The sequence below is a fragment of the Tamandua tetradactyla genome, chromosome 2 (genome assembly GCF_023851605.1).
Source record: "Tamandua tetradactyla isolate mTamTet1 chromosome 2, mTamTet1.pri, whole genome shotgun sequence".
Taxonomy (NCBI): domain Eukaryota; kingdom Metazoa; phylum Chordata; class Mammalia; order Pilosa; family Myrmecophagidae; genus Tamandua; species Tamandua tetradactyla.
In genome coordinates, this window is record NC_135328.1 from 14,654,958 (window position 1) to 14,674,075 (window position 19,118).

The 19,118-nt window shown below is 50.4% G+C and overlaps 1 protein-coding gene across 2 annotated transcripts in view; it reads left to right on the forward strand.

The window, feature by feature from the left end:
* TMOD1 (tropomodulin 1) overlaps nucleotides 1–19,118 on the forward strand; it is a 71,341-nt gene that overhangs the window by 22,994 nt on the left and 29,229 nt on the right. For both annotated transcript variants that reach the window (XM_077140000.1, XM_077139991.1), the window contains exons 3-4: nucleotides 12,105–12,261; nucleotides 15,999–16,118. In XM_077140000.1, the coding sequence (XP_076996115.1) occupies nucleotides 12,105–12,261; nucleotides 15,999–16,118 (277 nt within the window). The remainder of the gene's footprint in view (nucleotides 1–12,104; nucleotides 12,262–15,998; nucleotides 16,119–19,118) is intronic.

Consider the following 19,118-nt stretch of genomic DNA (forward strand, 5'->3'; position numbering starts at 1 on the left):
AGACCCGGGACTGCCAGGCTGTCCAATTTTTCAAGAAATTTTGGAAATCTGGATTTCGATGTGCTACTTCCGTACTTTTAAATGTTAGTAGCTTGTTCAAAGGCCCAGACCTGACAAACCAAGTTTTGGCATTTGATTGGACTGGGGGCCTCCCAAGTTTTCAGTTCTACTCTGTGACAGGTTTTTGTTTCTGCTTTTTAAAAAACATGTATATCTGTATATAGTGGTAAATATGGTTAAGTATATGAGAAGCACTTCCTCCAGTTCCAAACATCTAATAGATGCTTAATAAACATTTGTTGAGCCTGAAGATATGATCTGTCTGCTAGAATCTAAGCTTCTTGGAACTTGGAGCCACATCCTACCACCACAGATAGAAGGCCTCCTGGTCCAGTGGTGCCGCTTGTGCACAACTCCAGGTGACACCGTTCTCATAAACCAGAGACCAAACGCCCTTGTTGCTGTGCAGGGCACACACTTGCACAGGCAGATGCAGTGGCCCTGACGGCTCCCCCACAGTGTGGTGTATGCTGAGTTGAAGCACGTGGTTATGCCCTAGGGTGAAAAACCTTATTGGCAATAAATAGCCTCTGCATGGAGTTCAGATAAAAAATCCAGCTAGCAGGGCTTTAGACCCTTGTTTTATAGATGCCAGAGAGCCCCAAACCCCCTCGGCCTCCCCACTCCCCGTTCATGAACTCAGACACTGGAATGAAAGCCCCGGTGGTCAGTTAGTGTGCAGTTCGGCTGCAAGTCGCAGAGATTCACCCCGACTTAGGCACTGCTTTATTCGTTCCTTGGGTTGGCAGTCTCGGGCTGGTATGGAGCTCTGCTCCTCACATGCCCCAGAGTCCCAAGCTCAGTCCACCTCATTTTTCTGCCATCCCTGGGCTGCAGCTCCCCTCCTCCCAGCCCAGGATAAGTGGCCATGATAGCTGCATTCCAGGCATCAGAACAGAGGACAAAGAAACAAAAGGAAAAGAGAAGAGCCACATGCCAGGGGCCTTTTAAGGACAACAACGAGAAATTGCCACTGGACACTTCTTATGTCATTGACCAGAACTTAGATGGCCCCACCCAGCTGCGTGGGAGCTGGCCGTGCACTCTTTCATCTGTGTGGCTGTGTGCTGGGCTAAAATGTGGCACATGGAAAAAGGGAGACACTTACTAGGGGGGACAACTTGGAGTCTGTCACCCTGGGTTCGCCAGTTTGGTGGCCTGACATCCTGCCCTGCCAACAACCCCAAAGTGGCCTAAGAGGTGTTGGCAGGAATTGAACCTCCAAACCAGGCCCCCAAGGAAACGTCACAAAGCTCCCGCTCTCTAGGTCGGCTCTCCTGCAGACCCCAGCGAACCCTGGTCCCATCCTGAACACCTCCCTGCCCTGGCGCCTTTCTGATGTGTCTCCCCTTTGCCCCCCAAATCTGTTTGGGGACAGAGGTTGGGTGACCCAGCTTGGGGCCGAGGCTGTGATTTGGCCAGCAGGAGCACCTGTGTTGTGTGAATCGGACCATTCAAACCGTGCTCACATGGCATCTGGTGCTCGGCGCTGGGACACAGAGGGGACTGAGATGGAGCCCAGCGGCCCTTGAAGAGCACCCTGTCTCCCTGGGGAAGGAGCCCACATGAACGCACTCCAAGCAGGGACCAGCCAGAAGTGCAGGGGAGCTGTGAGGAGAATTGTCGGTTCTGGGGAGGCCGATGGGGCGCGAAGAGGGGGCTTTGACAGGTGACTCAGGGGCAGAGGGAGGGAATTCCAGGCTGAGGCCGGGCTTGAACGAGGGACAGGGGGCTACCATGATATGTGGAACCTTCTGGAGGGGTTGGAGCGGAGAACATTGGAAAGGGAGGCTCAGGAGGCTGCCGGGGCTGGGGCTGAGTCGTGGCACTCTCAGGCCTGCCTGATGGATTTAGCCGTGATGCTACGGGTCAGCAAAGCCCCGTTTCTGAGGGTGCAGGGGAGCTGCGCCATCAGATGCCCACGCTGGCAGGGTCTGTTTGGTGGCTGGGAAGGAAAGAGAGTGGAGGCCGGAGGCTCAAGGCAGGGAGCCTGGGGCTGGAGGCTGCTCTGACGGGCATGGACAGCCCTGCAGTCTCTGACTTTCCCAGCCCCCTTTCCCCAGCGAGCTGTGCCCCCTGTTCTGCCATGCTGCTGCTGGCATTGTGCCCACAGCGCCCTGTCTCACCCCCTCCTCCCGCTCTCTCCACCTGGCTGTGCCTCTGTGGTCCCGAGGATCAAGAAGCACCTCCTCCAGGAAGGCCTGGGTCAGTGCTCACCCCGGGACATGAGACCCTCCTCTGGGGTGAGCCTGGGGGAGCAGAGACCACACATTCACTATCTCAGGATGCCCAGTGCGCAGGCCCATTGGGTAAGCGAGGCAGAAGAGAGAATTAGGAGAACTTTTGGCCTTCCCCTTGCACTTCAAATGCCAGAGAGAGACAGGGAGCGCCACTGTGATCAGATGGTCCCAAAACCCACAGGCACTGGCGCTGGCCTGGGACAAAAGCACTAACACCTTATAGACTTGACAAGGGGGAGTGGCAGCTATCAGGCATGCAGTGAAGTCAGAGGACCAAGTCAAAGGCCTGGAACTTTCTGGAAAGAAAGAAAAAGAAGGGAGGAAGTCACCTGGAGTATGCTCATGAGGGTGGAGTCGTGCTTAGAAAGAAGGAGCCACCTGGAGGGATCTGAAGCCAAGATCTGTGCTGGGGGCCTGAGAGGCATCTCCCCCATGTGCCAGCCAGTCTCATCACGTCCTCCCCTACGTGACAGGAGAGTGCTGCTGAAGCACCACCGAATGCAAAGCTCCCACTCAGCAACCTGCTGCAGGTCTGGGCGCTCCCGGCCAGCGAAGCCCAGGCAGGCGTGTGACACTGGAAGGGGCCTCCTTTCGCATAAGGAAAAACAGACACAGCAGATCACTGGAAAAGAAAATTGCAAAAATGTTTCTGCCAAATACCTTGTCAAAGGTAACTGATGGACAAGCTGGTCTATAAAATGTTTTGGCCTGGCCTGATGTGATGGAAGGAAGAGAGGGGATAGGGGAAGAGGGGTCCAAGGCATGTGTAGGATCCATTGTTTGCACTAAGTGGGGAAAAGAGAAGTCAGTGGGAGTTTTGAGAGGTTAAGCCTTCTTGTTTCACTCTTATCCCAGGCTGGCAATCCCATGCCTCTGCGCCTCAGTTTCTTTTCCCAGCTGTAGGATGAAACTCCTTTGCTAAGGAGGTGAGAGCTGGCTTTCTGACACCGGAAGAGGAAGACTAGTTCTTGTGCCTGCCACATCTGCTTTCCTGGACCTATTCCCTGAGGAAGGCTGCCAGGTGGGATGGAACGTTTTCCATGGTTTGGAAGTAAGAGTCCTGGGCGCCGTGTCCCCTCCCTCCCTGGCCCTCGGCTCTCTCCAGTAACCAATGATGGGGGTATACCTCAGGGTCCCTATAGGATCTTTCCCTCTAAGGATGCCTGGGGTCCAGACAGAGGACAGCAGCACATGCATTTCTTTGTTCTGAGATGCAGCAAATGTATTTGGGAAACATGACGAGAGGCTCGTTTCTGTCACCATGGAGGATCCGGGTGAGGGACATGTTATGTATGATTAGCCACCAGTCCAAAGAGTCATACTGATCCTTGAGCTGCTAAATATATAGAGTGTCATCTACATACATACTCAGGCTTCCTGGCTGTGTGGCTAACCAGCTGCATGACTTTGGGCAAGTGACTTCAGCTTTCTGTGCCTCAGTTTCCCCAGTTGAAAATGAAAGAGTTGGCCTAGACGATTTCTTAGGGCTTTGCCATTCTGAGCTGTAGGGAGTTTTCAATCCTTTTATTCCAGGATGAATGTGTGTGCCTGTGTGCATGTGCCACGTGTGTGCACCCATGTGTATGCATGTCCGGGAGGACATGCCTTGTGTCATGTGTGTGTGTGCAGCCGTGTATGCCTGTGTGCACCATGTGTGTGCACGTGTACTCTTTTTTTGCACATCTGAACATATGCACCGTGGTTCCAGCCAAGATGACCTCTCACGTAGCCCCAACTATCTATAGCGACAGTAATTTGTGCAGTTATTTGATCTTCGGTCTTATTGCCACCTGTTTGCAGGGCATTAGACTCCCAACAGCACAGTTAAGGATCTGTCAGAGTTTCCATTTGTCCTTTGGAACAACTGGGCTTCGGAGTGTGGCTGTGAAAATGAGACCAAGACGTTAAGCTATCAAGCAGCACGTCCGAGTTTTAATTTTGCAACATTTAAAAGGAAACCCCCATTTCAAAACCCAGGAATAAAGAACTATAGGAAGAGGCTGTCTAATTTCTGCAACTGTGATTGTTCTCCCCAAAATATTCAACTTTTCATGTGTCTTTTCATTTAAAAATATAAATTATAAATTCATGTATGTAGCTTTTTCTTCTTGTAGCCCTAGGCAGGACGCTCAGTAGACATTTATGGAATAAAAGAAAGAATATCTAGATTTCTCTCTATGAGGACTGTTCGTCTGTTAGGAACTATTTTAGTTTCTTGGGGCTGCCATAACAAAGTACCACGAACTTGATGACTTAAAACATCAGAAATGAATTCTCTCGCGGTCCTGGAGTTCAGAAATCCAGATTCAAGGTGTGGGCAGGGCCACGCTCTCTCTGGAAGCCGTAGGGAAGACTCCTTCCTTACCTCTTCTGGCTTCTAGTGTTCGCCCGCACCCCTTGGCCTTCCGTGGCTCCTGGATGCATCATTCCACCTCGGGCTCCCCCGTCGACCCGCGTCCTTCTCCCTGCTGCCTGTCTGTACCTCCCTCCCGTTTTTATAACACCAGTCATATGGATGACTGGACCCCCCTACTCCAGTAATGACCTCATCTTAACTTAACTAATTCCATCTGCAACAACCCTATTTCCAAATAAGGTCACGTTCATGGGACAGGGGTTAGGATGTGAACATATCTTTGGCAGGAGGATGGCGGGGGACACACAATTCAACTCAAAACAGGAACCTTTGATCAGATGTGGCAAAATGGCAGCCCACGGGCCGGGGCCGGCTTGTGGATGTATTTTATTTGGCTTGAACATTGTTTGTTACTTGTTCATATTTAAAAATCAAGATTTTGCATCAGTTTAGCAGATCTTTTAGCACTGCCCTCGTGCCCACATGGCAACAGTTCCCAGAGTTGGGACGTATGGGGTGTGGAATCTTAGCCCCCACACTGTGTCACAGTCGCCACCATGCCCACCTACCCACCAGCTATATTTTAGCCTCAGATCCAGGAGCGGCTGGAAATTCTTCCTTCCTAAAACCAATGCTAACCCTCCTTTTGGGAGATGATAAGATCGCTGGGCATTAATCACTGTCCTCCTTAAGTGAGTAAATTTCCTGTTTTAACTAAAGACATGAAGATTTGCTCAGGGATCCTAAATAACAGAGCCCTTTCCCAAAGCAACTCTTACCCCATAACCAGCCCTATCTTCAGCGTAAGTTTCTATGTTTGGCATGTGCGTGTCAATACAGATTCCCCGAATGCAGAATCAGTGACTCTCCTGGTTGTCCCAGATGGATGCTTCCTTTTAAGCTAACTGTACAGAAATCACTTGTCAGCCTAATTTGCCCTCCGTACTTTTTTTGGGGAGTGGGGGTGGGTGGGAAGACACATTAAATACAGATTTTCCATACTGTCAGGAGAGTGTTAAGGGCAATGATAGATGTAAACACTGGGGCTCTGGAAACACAGGGGAGAAGTGTTTGCTTTAGTGTAGGAATTCAGGGGAGACTCCCTGGAAGAGGTGACACCTGAGATAAGCCTTTTTGTTTGTTTGTATTCTGTGTAGATAATTTGCACTTCATGGCGAGGTTTTATCCCCTTCAGAGGGGCTTGTCACCTGGGACTACCCTTGTTGTCTTCAAGTGGTGATTCCCACATATTGCAGGCTGCCACTCGGACACAGTGTGGTGTGGCTTTGGAGCACAGACGCTGGGGTTCGAATCCCCCACTTTCCTGGTCTCATCTGTTTTTTTTTTGTTTTTTTTTAACTTCCATATTACTTTATTTTTTTTTTTACCTTTGCACATTTTGAGACTGGGCAAATGAGACTTAAATTCCTTAAAAGGCTACATGGTTCCAGTTAGCCATAAGGATGATGCAGGTAATTTGTAGACTAAGTGTAGATTATCCTTTGCTGTCCAGAAAAGTACACACCCCTTTAGGATCTTACCATGTGTTAACTGAACAAACTCGAAAGATTAAAAACATCACATTTTCCTGCACATGCTGTAATTGGGACTTTTCTCTAATTTTGCTCTGCCTCCCCACCTCCCCTTCCACTTCTCAGCTCCCCCGTTACTCTCCACAAAGTTCCCTGGGACACTGCCCTGGAACTCCATTCTCACCCAGCAGCTGTTGAAGGAACAGGAAATGTGGGAATGAAAGATGCCTTCCTGCACACACGTTCACCAACTACTCTCCCAGTCGGGACTAACGACACATGGGTTCGGGGTCTCTTCCTTGGTCATTGGAGAGTTCATCCAAGGTTCTGACAGTCTCGAGAGATCCAAGGCAGTACTTCCTTCCCATTTCATGCCTCCAGGACTAACTGACATCACGCTCCCCTCGCCTTGGGACCAGGCGCCATCTGAATCTCCTCATTGGCCACTGGTCTGTGCACACAGAGGCGGCTATGCTAGCATCCCCTGGCCATTTCGTTGAGGTATTGCATTAGCCATTTTTATCATTTTCCTCTACATAACAGCTTTATGGGGACATAACTCACAAATCATAAAGTCTACCCACTTAAAGTGTACAATTCAATGCTTTTTAGTATATTCAAAGAGTAGTGCAACCATTGCCACAGTCGATTTTAGAATATTTTCATCGCCCCCAAAAAGAAACCCCTTACCCATTAGCTGCCACTCCCCATTTCTCTACCCACCCCAGCCCCTGGCCACCACCAGTCTGCTTTCTTTCTCTCTGGATTTGCCCAGTCTGGACATTTCGTGTAAGTGGAATCAGGCAGTATGTGACTTCGGGGAACTGGTTTCTTTCACTCAGCATGATGTCTTCATGATTCCTCCACATTGTAGCCTGTGCAGTATTTCATTCATAAATATGGCCAAATAATATTCCATCGTCTGAATAGACCACGTTTTTTTTTGTCCCTTCATCATTTGATGGCCTTTTGGGTTGTTTGCATCTTTTGGCTGTTATGAATGCTGCTGTGAACATTTGTGGATAGGTTTTCAGGTGTACACATTTGCATGTCTCATGGGTATGTACCTAGGAGTAGAAGCGCTGGGTCATAGGGTACCTCTCTGTTTAACTTTTTGAGGAACCAACAAACTGTTTTCTACAGTGGCTGCACCATTTTAAATACTCACCAGCAAGGTACGTGGGTCCCAGTTTCTTCACATCCTCACCATGCTTGTTATTTTCTTTTTGATCATACCCATGCTAGCAGGCGCGAAGTGGCGTCTGACTGTGGTTCTGACTTTCCTAATGGTTGATGTGGTTGCGCACCTTTTCTCGTGCTCATGGACCATTTGTCTATCTTCTTGGAGAACTGTCCATTCAAAGTCTTTGCCCATTTTTTTTTTAATTGGGTTGTTTCATTGTTGGGTTGTGAGAGTTTTTATATATTCTAGGAACAAGTCTCTTGCCAGATACAGCTGATTCCCGTGTCTTATGTTCTGTAAAGTGTCCGTGAGCACGGAATCGGTGGATACCGAACCAGCTTGTTCGACCTCGGCGGGAAATTGTTTTTCTCCGCACTGCGCATGCGCACATCCACAGCCATTTGCCCTGACTGCGGAAGTGTTGGGAACATTTTTAGCAAAATACGTAGATTCACAAACATCGAACCACCAATCATGAGCATCGACGCTGTATGATTTTCAAATTTTTCTCCCAAACTCTGGGTTGTCCTTTCACTTTTTTTTTTCTTTCTTTTCACTTTCTTAATAATGTCCTTTGAAGAAGTCCGATTTATCTATTTTTTCCTCCGGTTCCCTGGGCTTTAGGCATCATATCTAAAAATACATTGCCTAATTCAAGGCCACGAAGATTCATACCTGTGTCTCCTTCTAAGAGTTTTATAGTTTTAGCTCTTATATTTAGGTTCTTGATCCACTTTGAGGGGTTTTTTTTCACTTTGAACATTTTTTTTATTGTAAAGTATAATGTATATGCAAAGAAAAGAAAGAAAAAGTAATGGTTTTCAAAGTACACTTCAACGACTAGTTACAGAACAAATTTCAGAGTTTGTTATGTGTTACCATTCCACTATTTCAGATTTTTCTTTCTAGCTGCTCCAGAATACTGGAGGCTAGAAGAAATATATTTTTTTCTTTCTTGTGAAAAATAAATTTCAAAGCACATCACAACAATTTTAGTTGTAGGACAGATTTCAGAGTTTTGTATGAGTTACAATTCCACAATTTTAGGTTTTTACTTCTAGCTACTCTGAAATACTAGAGACTAAAAGAAATATCAGTATTCTGATTCAGCACTTGTACTCATTTGTTAAACCCTCCCTTCTCTGTATAATTCCACCATTACCTTTGACCTTTCTCCCACTCTTTAGGGGTGTTTAGGCTATGCCCATTCTAATGTTTTCCTGTTGGAAAAGGCTGTCAGTAATATGGGACATAATGATGGAGCTGGCTGATGTTCTGGAGAGGCTGGCCTTTCTGCATTTCAGAATTTATCTGGTCCAGGAGCCCATCTGGAGGTTATAGGTTTCTGGAAGGTTACCCTTGTGCATGGAACTTTTGTAGAATCTTATATAACGCCCTAGGTGTTCTTTAGGATTGGAAGGAATGGCTTTGGTTGGGGTTGGAGCAATGTCTGAAGCTTGTGTAAGAGTGACCTCCAAAGTAGCCTCTTGACTCTATTTGAGCTCTCTCAGCCACTGATGCCTTATTTGTCACACTTTGTTTCCCCCCTTTTGGTCAGGATGGTATTGTTGATCCCACAGTGCCAGGACCAGACTCATCCCTGGGAGTCATCTCCCATGCTGCCAGGGAGACTTTCACCCCTGGATGTTACATCCCCATATAGAGGGGAGGGCAATGATTTCACTTTCAGAGTTGGACTTAGAGAGAGTGAGGCCACATCTGAGCAACAAAAGCGGTCTTCCAGAAGTAACTCTTAGGTGGGCTAAGCTTTTCTGCAACATACATAAGCTTCACAAGAGCAAGCCATTTTGAGGTGATTTTGTATGCAGTGTGACATCATATGCTATTTTTGAAAACAAGTTAAAATAAATAATCGAGTGTTTTATTCTAAGTATGCAATTGTCTTTGCTTTTGATTGCAAATCATGTTTTATTAAACATTCCATTTCATGGAAAGAAAATAAGCTTTAACTCCTAACGAGGCTGATATTCTCGATATTTACTTTAAAAATCTGATAAGCTAAAATTGTTTAAAAAAAAAGAGGCTTTTGCCATTTTTGTTTTTAAAAAATCTACTTTCAATGAAGTTTTAAATAAATGAAGCTGTATTTTAATAGGCTATGTAAGTAATATTTTTGAAATACATTAAAATCATCTTTATTCTCCTATTATAGTTAAATGGACTTTAATGTTGAAGTTCTCATTTGAGGGATGTTTTTTTCCCCTCTGGGCCACATTTTGGTTGGCACAAGGGGGAGTTGCTGCTGGCATCCGATGGGTAGAGGCCAGGAATGCTTCCACACATCTGCAATGCCCAGGACAGCTGCCTACATCAGAGAATTATCTTGATTTCCCTTCCTGAGGGTGGGAAGCCCTGCTTTAACTGTATCAGTGGTCCCAACTGGATAGATTCAAAGGGAGAGTTTGCAAACCCTCTTCCCTTCAGCTCCAGCCCCAGGGATTTCTCCAGCTGCAATGCCAAGCATTTGGGGGGGGGGCCAGAATGCACCCAGCATCTCACTGCCATCAAAACGCTTTTTGTTAACTCAAATCCATCACTGAGAAAACACGAGCACTGGCTGCCGCTGCTTAATTCACTTAATGTCTGTGTGTTTGGGTTTCTCATTAATATAAGATATATGTGGCTTATACATCCCCTGTTAAACCTACACATTCGGACAAGCAGTGCCCCGTTAAAATATACTTTATCAGATCATATGATCACAGCCACAGTAAGAAGAAGTAATCCTTTTTGAGTGCTTGCTCTGTGGGCACTGGGCCAGGCATCCTCTCTGTGCGAGGAGGCTTGTGCCCTTCACAGTTTACAGTTGCAGAAACTGAGGCACGCTGAGGCCAGGCCACTTGCCCAAGGCCATATATCTGCTGTCCCCATGACTCCAAGTCCAGGCTCAAGCCTGGCCAGCGGCACACGCCAAGGTGCAGACCTGCCGCAGGGAGTTTGGATTCTTCACACTGGATTATCACATCAGGGCGTTGGCAGGGCAGTTAGGTCACCTCTTGCTCCCCTGCCCCCGGGGAAATGTCCCACTGTGGGGAGAAAAGGGGAGTTATGGGGAGCTGCTGGGATCCCAACCTGGTTTGGAAATGCCCGAGAAGAGAGGCTCACCGTACTCCTCGGTACCCCATGTATCACAGCAGAACGCCCCCCAGAATGGTTGCTCAGGGAAATTGGGGTGGCTGTGGCATCACTTAGCTTCTTGCTGCTCACCCCGAAATCAGTGGAGGCTAGGTTTTCCAGCTAACGGCCGTTCTCTCCCAACACACTCCAATCCCCAAATGTGTAGCAGATTCTAGGCCCACTCCCTGGGCCCCTGGCATGTTCTGCTCTCTGGGCTGGGCACTTCCCAGGGGCAGGCATCCCCGCCCGGTCTCCTGATGCTGCACCCGCTGCTCCCACTGGGCTCCCACTATGGTATGAGCAGGGGGGGATAGCTAGCAAAACAAAAAAATCATACCACAGCTAAATGGTTGTGTGCAACTCCAGCTGCAGCCCACCGGGTGCCAGGTTTCATTCCTGACCCCTTCCCTCTCTCAGAGGGGAATTTTCTGGAAAGATGTGGAGTGTGTGTAAGAGACTGAGATTGTGCATTTTGACGGTGCAAAGGAAGGACTCTTTGGGGGAACAGCAAGAAGTTAGAGGAGGTTCTGCCACCACCACCTTCCAGTGTCCTCCACTAGCCCTGGAATGAAAGGGTGGAGAAAGCAGTGGTTACAAGCGAAGATCATGGCTCCTTGCACCCCACCCCACCCCACATCTGAAGAAAGGCCCTGGGTTTGGTTCAAGATGTGTTCCTGAGACTCCTTGGCAGATCTTTGCTTGCTCTGGGCCTCAGTTCCCCCCTTGAAATCAAAGGGAGGCGAGGTTGTGTACTAGATAGTCCGTAAACTATAAATGACCTGCAGCTGCAAACTGCTTTGACTCTAGGGGTGGGGGGAATGTGGGGGCTGAGTTATTGTGAAGCCCATGTGATTCAAAATCCACCCTCATTGGGTACCCCACACCTAGAAGCCTGCCCATGTTTGAAGAAGAGAAGGCAAGGATTGGCTGATGCTAGCTTCCTGGAGAGACCCATCTCCAGGGCTGATGTGCAAAATATTTAACAGGCGGCTGGGCAGGACCTGTCAGGAGGGCCCAGTGGAGCTCTAGTCTGCAGATGCGCCCCACCCCCCCAGCAGTCCCACTGACTTTCTCCTGCTTAGTCTTTGGCTCTGCTCCTTCCTGCCTGATCCTGCAACCAGGGCCCTAACTCAGACCCCTTTGGCTTTTCTTCCCCCTCCTACCACTTCACCCACCGCCACTGTGAACATCTTCATGCATCCAGACACCACTTCATTGTATCTCTCCGAGCGTCCACCCCCCCCCCCCCACTTCACTTAGCACTATCTCAGCTCCTCCCTTCAAATGAGAGGGCAGGGAAATGCTGGAGGACTGAGAGACTTGAGTGCCAGCCTAATTCTGCCATCATCTACTGTGTGACCTCAGGTGAGTCCCTGCCCTCTCTGGGTTTCAGTACAAATGGGGGGCTTGGACTGATTCTGTGAGCTCTGAGGTCCCTGCTGGCCAATGGTGGGTTTCCAGAGAAGTGCAAGTCTTCAGCTGCTGACCACTCCCTCTCTCTCCCTCTCCCTCTCCCTCTCCCTCTCCCTCTCCCCTTCCCCCTCCCTCTCCCGCTCTCTGCCCTGTCCCTCGGTGCCCCGCTGCCTCCACTGTAGAACGCATTGCTGCCTGCAGGCCTGAGGCAGAAGGACCAGACCACCAAGGCACCCACGGGCCCCTTTAAGAGAGAGGAGCTCTTGGACCACTTGGAAAAGGAAGCCAAGGAGTTTAAGGACCGAGAAGATCTGGTCCCCTACACAGGGGAAAAACGAGGTATCGCTCTTCTTACCTTGTCACTCTCTATCCATTCACTGAGTGCCAACTGTGTGCCAGGCCCTGTGTGGGCCAGACGGTACTGGGCCTCCTCAGAGTCCTGTGTGCCTCGCCGCCTGCCCAAAAACCCAAATCCAACTCCAAAAGCATCAACACATGATGCGGATCTAATGCACATTTCTTGGGAGACTCAGAAGAGAGTTACATTCACCCAGACCTGCAAAATTTTCCCCAGAGCACCCTTTACCAGGTTCTGGTAATTTGTCTTGAATACCTGGACATTTTTGAGACTGACAGAGAGAGCTCTCGGTAGTGATATCAGGACAGCAGGCGTGAACCAGGACTTTCTCTTGCAAAGCAGGAATAAGAGATACATCAACCATCTCTATCCTAACTGTTCCCACTCTTTCCCTAAGTCCCTCTGTCTCCGGCAACTGCAGCATCTTTTCCTTCTTCTGTCCCTCAAAGACTCTCTGTCTCAGCTGAAGCCAAGGCTACCGAGTTGAGCCCCAGGGGGACGGAGAGGCCCTCCGTGACTGTCCTTCCAGGACTTTCCATCGTACTCCACACCCTACTTCATCCCCTTGCATCATGCTCCCCCTTGCAGGCTGCACTGCTGCCCCAAGGCCACCCTTTGCTTCCCAAACACTCCAAGCTCTTTCCCACCATTGAACCTTTGTACACACTCCCTCTGCCTGGAATTCAGGTCCTGCGGCCCAACTCCATGGCTGGCTCTTTCTCTCCTTTAGGTGGTGTAGTGGTTAGATGCACCGCCTAGAGCCCGATCAGGTTCCACTCCTGGCACCTCCACTTACCAGCTGTGTGAACTCAAAAAAAGTTTTGAATATGCTGTGTCTCCATTTCCTCCCTCCCCTAGAATGGGGATGATGAGAGTCCTATTACCAGTCTTCTTCAGTCTGTCCCTTACTGAGGAACTCCCATGCTGAGCTTTTTTGCTGGCTCGGGCAGAGGGAAGCAGTACTCATCACCATGAGACCCAGCAGGATGTGGAAAGAGCCACAACTTAGTGCAGAGACCTGGGGAAGTTGGAGTGAGAGCGGTTCTCACTCATGGCAGGGGTGAAGGGGTAAGAATAAAGCTCAATGGAGGATACTTTCATTTGAATTAAATTTGGCTGCATGTGCTAGGAAAAATAAAATAACAGAGGTTGAATCAAGATGGGAATTTAATCTTTCACTTAGAAGAGCTACAGGGTTAGGCATTCTAAACCTGGTAGGACATCTTCCTTGGCATCAGGAATCCTGTTTTTCATTCTGTCATCCCTGCAATATGTTCTTGTCTTCATGGTCCAACTGGCTGCTGAAGCTCCAGTCATCACATCAGCATTCCAATTAGTAAAGTAGAGGCAATCCAGGTTCCCACTGCTAGTGTCTTAGAGTCATTGTCCTTGCTGGAGTTACCTGCTGTAGGAATATAATAGAGCTCAGGTCTTAAATACATATTAAATGTTCACCTTAGTCATTGCATTGTCATTTTCATAGTTGATCTTATTATTAGGCACTTTGTTTTCTATATATGCTTTGCCCTTTTCTGGATCCCTAGAATCTGATATTAAGGTAGAGGTTATGATACATTTTTCCCCAAATGACTTCATCGTGTGTCCTGTGCCTATAGATATGTCTTTTCTATAAACAATTTAAATCACAAACAAAAAAAAATTCAAAGGAATTCACTCCACTGAGAGATAAACACCAATCCCATTTTAGTGAACATCTTTCTGCATGTTTCTTTCTGCACATCCCACTCCCAACCAATCTCCACCGCTATCACCCTGGTACAAGTCACCCTCATTTCTCCCACTGCAAGAGCAAACCTTTATATAAACCTAAGTCACGACATGTCACTCCTTTGCTAGGATCCTTCCAACCCCACAGTGACTTCCAGGGCCCTATTCGCTGTGCCCCCCACTCTCTCTCTGACTGCCCCTGCCCTGCCCCAACTCTACCATAACCACAGCCGTCTCCTCACTGTTCCTGAACTGTGAACAGCACCCTGTGGCCTCAGGGCCTTTGCACTCACGGTCCCATCTACCTGCCATGCTCTTCCCAGGGTTACCTGCCTGGCTCACTTCCATCAGGTCATCGGCCATCAGCTCTGTGAAGCTTTCCCTGCCCAGAACCACAGCACCTGCCTCACCCACATCCCAGCCTGACACGCCTTGCTTGCTTTGATTTCCTCTTGTATTAGTCAGGGTTCTCTAGAGAAACAGAATTGGCAGGAAATATCTGTAGATAAAAAATTTATAAAAGTGTCTCATGTAACTGTGGGAATGTAGAGTCCAAAATCCATAGGGCAGGCTGTGAAGCTGATGACTCCAATGGAAGGTCTGGACAAACTCCACAGGAGAGGCTCGCTGGCCAAAGCAGGAGGAGACCTGTCTCTTCTGAATCCTCCTGAAAAGGCTTCCAGTGATTAGATTAAGCATCAGTCATTGCAGAAGACACTCCCCTTGGCTGATTGCAAATGGAATCAGCTGTGGCTGCAGCCAATGTGATCATGATTTAATTCTATGAAATGTCCTCATAGCAACAGACCGGCCAGCAGTTGCCCAATCAGATAAATGGGCCACCACCCCCTGGCCAAATTGACACATGAACCTGACCATGACTCCTCCATCCCACTAATGCCATCTGATAGCTTTCTGTTCCTGCTTATTATCGTCATTTCTCACTAAAGTATAAGCTCCAAGGTCTGATTTACTCTCTCTGTCCAGGCCTTCGACAGATGCCTGGCACATAGGAAGCCCTCAGTAGACACCTGCTTAATAAATGAATATAGACATGCAATTTTCCCTAAGTGGAGTTGAATTGGTCGTGTTATTTAAAAAAAATATTTCTGAGAAATCTTCACACACATACAGTGCATAGATGGTGTACAATCAATGGCTCACAATATCATCACATGATTGTATATTCATCACCATGATTGTTTTTAGAACTCTTGCAACACTCCAGAAAAAGAAATTTAAAAAATGAAAGAAAAAACTTATATGCCCCATAGCCCTTACCCCGCCCTCTGGTTGACTACCAGTATTTTATTTTGTTCATGCTATTTTATAGCTTGCTTTTCTACACAACATTTTTTCTTGGGCATTTCCCTTCTGAGCAAGTCCTCCGTCATCCTCTCTACTGATAGCATAGCATCCTGTTGATACTTCCTTGAGTGGATGCACCCCAGTTTCTTCTACAGCCCCCTATTGGTGGGTTCTGCAGTGACCATCCTTGAGCATGAATCTTTGCTCTCCCATTCAGTGATGAGTCTGACATTTTAAAATACGATGTCCTACCAGGCAAGGATATATTTTTGCTCCCTGTCCTTGCAACAAAGTCTGTTTTGTTTATTTTGTTTAGAAATATTTCTCAATTTTTCTTTAATACCAGAACCCCTGGCAAGAGCATCCCAGGCATTCTATTACATTTTTCTTTTTGTATTTTTTCCTACTTGCAGGTTGATTAAAATCCTGCCTGATGCTTTCCATAGGGAGTAGTGTGCTTTTACCAAGTTGCAGGGTTCTTTTTTCCCAACATGAAAGGGGCTTGGTGGGAGATCCATGACTCACGTTCTTTGGCGATGGTGGGTGCCCAGTCCCCAGAGCGAGGCACCTCAGACAGTCTTGGCATCAAGGGATCCACAGGGGCTCTGGGATGTCCACCGGGGGCCCCGAGGCTGCCCCGTGGCAGCTGCACGCCCTGTGATGGGCCCCCGTGTGTTTGCAGGAAAGATCTGGGTCCCCAAGCAGAAGCCGATGGATCCTGTGCTGGAAAGTGTGACACTAGAGCCGGAGCTGGAGGAGGCCTTGGCAAATGCCTCTGATGCGGAACTCTGTGACATTGCCGGTAAGACACATTCCAGAAGCTTCCCTGCGGCCTCCGCAAGGGCTTCTGCCAGCATAACCAGGGAGCCTTTTATGATACACGGTCTCTATTTCTAATAAGGAGTACAGGGGACCAGAAGTGTCAAAATAGAAGTCCAATATCAAAAATGCAGATAGTAGGGATAAGATCATCCAACCCTCCCGACCCCAGCATACCCAGGAACCATCTGTTGTTGCTGTGAGAACCCATCCCTGAGGATGTGGAGGTACCCCAGGGAGGAGATATCCCAGCTGGGTCCTTTGTTAGTCGTGTGCACAAATCCTGCCCAGGTAACCCGGGAAGACAAAGGAGAGTGGGACAAGCAGCACCCCTGTGTGGCAGCTCATGCAGGGCCGGGCCGAGTCCCCTGATTTTGCAGGCTTGCGTGTTGCCCAAGGCTGGCTCAGAGAGCCGGACTTTGAGCGGATCACCCCCGTATCTCATGTCTGTGTGGCCCCCTCCAGCCTGGTCTTCCCATACGATCTTCACAAACAACCCCTAAAACTCCAGAGCGCTTCCGGCCTGCCCTTCTCTCCGGCCCCACCGAGGGTCCACGGCCACGGATGCTCCCACCAGACTCTGCTCCCTTGCTCGGTGGGCAGGAGTCCATTTATCCTGCACACAGGGCATCAGCGAACCATCTCTTCAGGGCATGGCCGGGGGCGGATGGAGAGGGTGAGGGGGCAGGGGGGAGGGAGGGAGAGGACGATGAGCGTGAGGCGGAAGGAGGACCCCAGAGAGGTCCCATGGCTCCTGGCTCCAGGCTAGGTGGGGGGCGGGGGGAGGCGGGGAGGGAAAGGGGGCGATGGGGGAGATGCGGGGCTCTGCTTAGGGCCTGTGGAGTGGTGGGGACCATGGCACCTGAAGGTCTGGAGTTGTGCACGGGCTCCACGCCGGGGTTGGAGACGTAGGCCGTGGGCAAGGTGGGGCCCGGGCTCTGCAGGGACGTGCCTGGGCGGCGAGTGACGGAAGTGGGGCAAAGCCAGCCCGGAGCCACCAGCCGCACGCAGGCCTGGGCGAGAGGGGTGGGCTCTGCACAGGGCCCGAGGAGCCTGCATGGGGCTCGGGGCCGGCGGGGGAGACTCCGAGCTGCGTGGGGCCAGAGGGGACACAGCTGCTGCTGCCTGCTGCCTCCTTCCACCTCATCCCATCTACAGGTGTTCACCCTGAGTCCTGATGGTGTTCGCGGGGGTGGGGGGAGGGAGCCCTCAGCCCGAGGAAGGCCACGGGGGTGGGGGTGGGGGACAGTGAGAACTCACCACCAAGCTGGAGGGCCGGCCCTGGGCAGTGTCCATGGAGGCCGGGTTGCGGAGACCTGAGAAAGGGTCTGGGGAGAGTCCAGGCAACGCTTAGGAGGCAGAAAATTCTGGAAGGACTAAGGACAAGCCACTGCCCAGCTGCTGAGAAAGGAGGCTTTTTTATTTTCAGCACGAAGCACCGAAGCTGGGCAAGCACAACCCTTAACTCGGGGGACTTGGGTTGCTTTGCCGTTGAGGCTCTGCTTGGTCAGAAGCTGCCCATGATGAGTCACAGAGGACAACACGTCAGGCCCTGCAGCTCAGCCCAGCCGCTTCCCTGCCGGGCATCTGTGCAGCTGACAGGTGGGCGTGGGGGGAGCCTGCGTCCAGCAGCCCCGGCTCCGTCACCCCGGGGTTGTTTTCATCTGGACCTTCTCCCTGGCTCAGCCTTCCTGCCGCCGCCTTCCTCGGCCCGCAGCCCCCAGGGGTTGTAGGGAGACTCGCCGTCAGCTCTGGCCGGCGCCTGAGCCGCAGTAGGCCTGCAGGATGGTGCTAGGTTTCCATCTCGCTTTCCCAAAACCTTATTTCTTCTTCATTTTCGTCGGCATGCTGAGCTCGTCTCATCTGTTCACGGCATCGTGCCCTTCCGACGTCGGAAAGGAGGCCACGCTGGCACTGACAGGCTCGCCCTGACCCCCTGGCATTTTCTAGCAGCCACTGGGAAGGTGGCAGTGACTCTGGGGACGGGGTCTGAAGGTCTGGGCCCGCCAGCTGTGTCCCGGAATGCTGTGAGTGCCTTAAGTGGCTGTTTCCATCTGTTGCCCACAACAGCCGAGTGCAGGGGGGCTTTGCTGTCGCTGTTTTATGGATGGGGAGCCAGGCCCCGGGAGGTCACGTACCTTGCCCCGGGGGTGTGAACCCAGGCAGCTTTGTTCTGAGGCCCGCTGGCACCGCCCCCCAGGGTGACCTGGGACGGGGACTGCGGGGCCATATTAGGAAAGGCTGGAATCGTCAAGCCAAGGAGGTGAAAGATGGTATTAGACTGGCACAGGGAGGGGCCCAATGAAGGCAGGAGTTTGGGAAGAGAGGTGGTGGGTTCCCAGGGTGAGGGGGGCCGTGGGAGGCAGGTCCCAGCTGGGCGGAGGCTTCTGCATCTGGGACATGGCTGCACCAAGACGGGGTTGGGCACCAGAAGACAGTCCAGGGGCTGCAAGGAGAGCATGACACGTGGGGTGGAGGTGGGGCACCCTGTTGGAGGGGCTGGCTGTGGCGCGCACAGCAGAGAGCTGTGGCCTGGTGGAGATTCCACCTGGAAGCTGTGAGTGCAGGGGACTCGGTGGAGAAGGAGGAGTGGGAAGAGGGGGCTCACCCGGGCAGCTCCAGCGGGCAAGACCCGATATCCGGGCAACCCCACGGACACAGCCTTCGCATGTGTGCACAGCCTCACGGTCGGTGACCCTGCCCAAGAGCTTCCCTCCCACGTGCCAGGCTCAAGAAGAAATGGCAGAGGGACAGCCACAAGGGCAGGAGTCGTGCAAACAATCAGGCAAATGTGAGAAGACCAAAGAGAGTGAGTGTCATGACGGAAGAGGTCCAGGGTTTAAGCGGGGGGCTTTGGTTTAGGTGGTGAAGCTGGGGGAGAGGAGAGAGGCCACAGTGAAGCTGAATCTAAAAGGGGGATGGTCCCAGGGACACTGGTGGGCAGGGTGCATCCCTCTACAGGCTTTACAGGTGCGTGTGGGGC